At 42.7% G+C, this 4,257-nt stretch overlaps 1 protein-coding gene across 1 annotated transcript; it reads left to right on the plus strand.

Annotated features, from left to right (window-relative positions):
• The first annotated feature begins 623 nt into the window (after positions 1 to 623).
• On the plus strand, positions 624 to 4,041 carry MED18 (mediator complex subunit 18). The gene is made up of 3 exons (XM_073670618.1): positions 624 to 738; positions 866 to 952; positions 2,711 to 4,041. Exons 2-3 carry the CDS (start codon positions 880 to 882, stop codon positions 3,262 to 3,264), a joined length of 627 nt encoding a protein of 208 aa, XP_073526719.1. The 5' UTR covers positions 624 to 738; positions 866 to 879; the 3' UTR covers positions 3,265 to 4,041.
• The last annotated feature ends 216 nt before the right edge of the window (positions 4,042 to 4,257 follow it).

A 4,257-nucleotide genomic window follows, 5' to 3' on the forward strand; every position in this document is an offset into this window, starting at 1 on the left:
CACGTTACACTGCCACCACTACACAAGATGGAGTAGCGGGTACTTTTTCTAGCATAAAACAATAATGTAAAACCTGTGCTAATAATCGCACATAACCTAGTAAAGCCTATTCCAAAATGACGTTTATATGTCCCAAAAAGACAGAGGGCCACTCCATCAATAAAGCCGAGCACACAAAGGCTACACATAGCCCATGGCTCCTAAACAGTTTGAAGGGGTCTTCCTGTGAGAATTTCACCTAGGCAGAATAGTGCCTCAGTCCCTGTTTCTCTATGGAACTTCAATAAGCGCTAGCCATGTTCTCTATGTAATAAGCGCTAGCCATGTTCTCTATGTAATAAGCGCTAGCCATGTTCTCTATGTAATAAGCGCTAGCCATGTTCTCTATGGAACTTCAATAAGCGCTAGCCATGTTCTCTATGTAATAAGCGCTAGCCATGTTCTCTATGTAATAAGCGCTAGCCATGTTCTCTATGTAATAAGCGCTAGCCATGTTCTGAACCGCAGGCTTCTCAATGACAATCTCCTGCTCATTGACCTGAACACTACAGCGGCCATTTGATTTACGCGCGCTCGCTCCAGCACTTTGTAAAATGTCGTACGTCACGTGGCTGTGCGCCGCCGCTATGAGTTGGTCACGTGGTGCGGTAGGAGGTAGCCTTCGCCTATTGATACAGCGACGCTCATTGCATTGTGGGTGTTGTAGTTCTGAAGGCTTGTGATTGTGTTGCCGGCAAGGTGAGCGTGCTCTATGCCGAGGGCTTTATTTACCCTTCAGATTGCTGGCCATGAATCGTGTAATGTGTGCTGGGAGAGTGCAGGGGCAGGAATAAGACGTCTCACTGACATGTCATTTATATCTCAGAGGTAGCTGCACTAATGGAGGCTCCCCCAGTCACCACTATGCCTGTATCAGGAGGAACCATTAACATGATGGAGTATCTGTTGCAAGGTAGGTTGAAGAATGGCATGTGAGAACCAGTAATCTCCTTTATATTCTTTGAAGGACACTTAAGATTGAAGAAATGAGCTAATGTGTCCGGGATCAGACGACATTGGGGATGTCTGTGACCTCACACCACCACTGATTGACAACATGAAAGACTCTACTGCTCCCAGCTTTTCCTTAAAGGGGTTGCACATCTCTGGGGGGCATTGTTTGTTACATACATGGAATTGAGGCAAAGTGATTTTTGCAATAGGTTTTCATAAAATATTGCACTGTATTGTTGGCTGCACAATAAGTTAACGGCCAAACATTCAGCGAGAGTGACACGTCAGTGTGTCACGCACGAGTGCGATCAGCGCACCTATGACCGTCTATGGGGCTGTTCAAATGTCCATGATGTTTTGGTGGACTGTGTGCTCCATGCAGAATCGCAGAGACATGTGTGATATTGATCTGAGTGTTTCCAACTCACCAATAAAAGTCTATGGGTCCGTGAAAAAAATCGGACTGCGCTCCGATGCATCTGTGTGCAGTCTGTTTGTCGCTCACTGATAGGTGGAGAACATTTTTTTTCCTCATCAGTGAAAAAACTGATGAAACTCTGACCAAACGCTGAGAAAATCGCTAAGGAAACTCCTTGTTTTTCTCATACATGAAGTAAAACTGATATCTGAATATCACGGACTGCAATACATGGACTAGCCGCGGGTCTCCCAAACTGATTGTGACAGCGTGTATGGATAGTCCCTCCTTTCTTAAATGTGTAGTAGACAAGGGCAATCCAATTTTATCTGACTGGTGCGGTTTCCAGTTCCAGAACTATCACCTTTCAGACATTTGTCATAAATTTTTGATATACCATAAAACTTCCACAATCTCAACTTTTATTTTGGCCTTCAGGATTGATTCCGTCTGACGACATGAGTCTCGGACCAGGAAATGCTGTGCACCCCTGCTTTAGGGAATTGGCTCTATGTTTCTTTAGAAGGTCTGTAGTAAAGTGGTAGTCTGGGCTACTGATATTGATGACCTATCAATATCTGATCTGGTGGTGCCATATGTTGGACCCTCACCAGTTGACTATAATCAGCCTGCGGTAGCCAGATGTGAACAGTGTTTGGCCTTCTGTCACTGTCTAATGGCCACTACCCAGAACTGCAGCTCAGCTCCCATGTTCTTGAATATGAGCTGCAGTTATAGACAGTGGCCGCTTGTCTCTACAGGCTTTGGTGCTGACCAGTTGTTGCAGCTAGTATTGGAATATTTAATGGCACATTCTTAAGATGAGAAGGGGGTACCACCCAGTTGTCAATTTATTCCTGCATTTCAATGCACACCGACAGACTTTTTTATATATGACTACTTGTAGTTGATAGTAACTTGTCACATGTCCCCATAAGGTACCGTTGTAAAAAAAAATACTGCAGTGTTGTTTTTTTAATATGAACATAATTTCAACACGTGCACACTGACGCAAACCGTGCACTAACCAATGTAAAGCAATATGCTTGTGCACATAATTTTTTACTGTGTGGAGAAAATTGCTGTGCACGCTGGTCTCACCAGCTTTGCAGACAAGACACTACCTAATGTCAATTGTATAAATATAGCTCTGCAAACTACACCTTTTTTTTTTTATATATTCAAAATACCATAAACCCTAAAAGGTCACAATGCAAGTGTGAATAGAACCAAGTAAGTTTTATCCTTTCTAACTTATAGTATCCAATTTCAAAGTCATTGTTCAGTTTTTCTCTTTAGGAAGTATACTAGACCAAGGACTAGAGAGCCTCCTACACCGCTTACGTGGATTGTGTGACAACATGGAACCAGAGACCTTTGCGGATCATGAAAGTGTATATTTGCTAAAAGGCCAGCAAGCGAGCCCCTTTGTACTTCGTGCCCGTCGCCCACTTGACCGTCCAGGAGCACCATGGCACCTTCGTTATCTTGGCCAACCAGAGGCTGGAGACAGAAGCCGACACGCATTAGTTAGGAATTGTGTTGACATTTCTACCTCAGAAGTCTTACCTGAATTTCTTCAAGAGATGGGCTTTCGAATGGACCATGAATTTATAGCAAGAGGACACTTGTTTCGCAAGGGAGTTATGAAAATTGCAGTCTACAAAGTGTTTCGTGTTTTAGTGGCAGGAACAGCTGAAGGTGCTGAGCCACTGTCCCTCTCATATTTGGTAGAACTCAGCGTAGTGGCACCTGCTGGCCAGGATAGTGTCTCTGATGAAGTCAGAAGTTTCGCTGAGCAGCTTAGACCGTTGGTGCAGCTAGAAAAAATAGATCCGAAACGTCTAATGTGAAAAGTTGATTTCATTCTGTTTAAGGCTTTGTGTTTTTGTTTTATGTTCAGTGGCTCCTTCAAGGCTTACATCCAAACCACTAAAACAGGATTCCGTTTTATGTACCGACAGGGCCGTTGAAAGTAATAATGCAGACGGAGTCACAGTGTTCCCTGTCATGCATCATTTTCGGCCATATATACCTATTGGAGGTGGACCGCAAACGAAGTAGACTACCTCAACTAGGTACATATGGCCGAAAATGATGTATGACAGAGCACACTGTGACTGCATCATTACTTTCAATGGCCCTGTCGGCATATACGCCAGACTCTTGGTTTATGGGAGTTAGACATAAGCCTCGATGGAGCCACCAAAATTGGGTTAAAATGTCATGTGAGCCACAATCACAGTGCAGTTTTCTTTTGTAAATGTATGATTCATTATTAGTAGCATTTGTTACTAATATTCGTACCACCTATACAAATGAAGAGAGAGCCGTGCATGCATGGCCATCTCTTCATTCTCAGTGACGTGTGATGGACCACGGTCCTTAAGATAAATCTGGGTACCAGACTTGGGTCCCTCATCTATCTATTTATGCCATATCCTGTGGATATACCATAAATGTTTGAGATGAGACAACTTTAGGCACAAAAGTACTAGTACTTTTCAATTCAGCAAGTATTTCTTTGCTTTTGACAAATAATATCCACATTTTTTCATATTATAAATTTTCTTGGATCTTTATTCTAATGATATGTAAACATTTTTATTAAATCTGTGTTTTGTATACCATTTATATCTATAGTTTACTTTTCTTATGCAAGATTCAATGAGCTTTGAAGGAATTATCTAGTAATGTGAATCTATTCAGTGGGATTCCTTGAGACCGCTGCAGCATTTCAGAGACAAACATATATGGCTGTGATCACATCGCCTGTGGGTGATATATATACTCGCATATCGGACACATGCAGTGCACACACGCGGGACACTTGCAGAGCAAGTGTG

This window comes from Phyllobates terribilis, unplaced genomic scaffold (genome assembly GCF_046119375.1).
Source record: "Phyllobates terribilis strain yellow unplaced genomic scaffold, ASM4611937v1 Scaffold_2__4_contigs__length_985480577, whole genome shotgun sequence".
NCBI classification, from domain to species: Eukaryota; Metazoa; Chordata; class Amphibia; order Anura; family Dendrobatidae; genus Phyllobates; species Phyllobates terribilis.

Excerpts from the sequence above, each read along its gene's own strand:
- MED18 (XM_073670618.1), top strand. The coding sequence starts at position 880 with ATGGAGGCTCCCCCAGTCACCACTATGCCTGTATCAGGAGGAACCATT. Across the intron at positions 953-2,710 it reads GATGGAGTATCTGTTGCAAG|GAAGTATACTAGACCAAGGA; the intron begins GTAGGTTGAAGA and ends TTTTCTCTTTAG.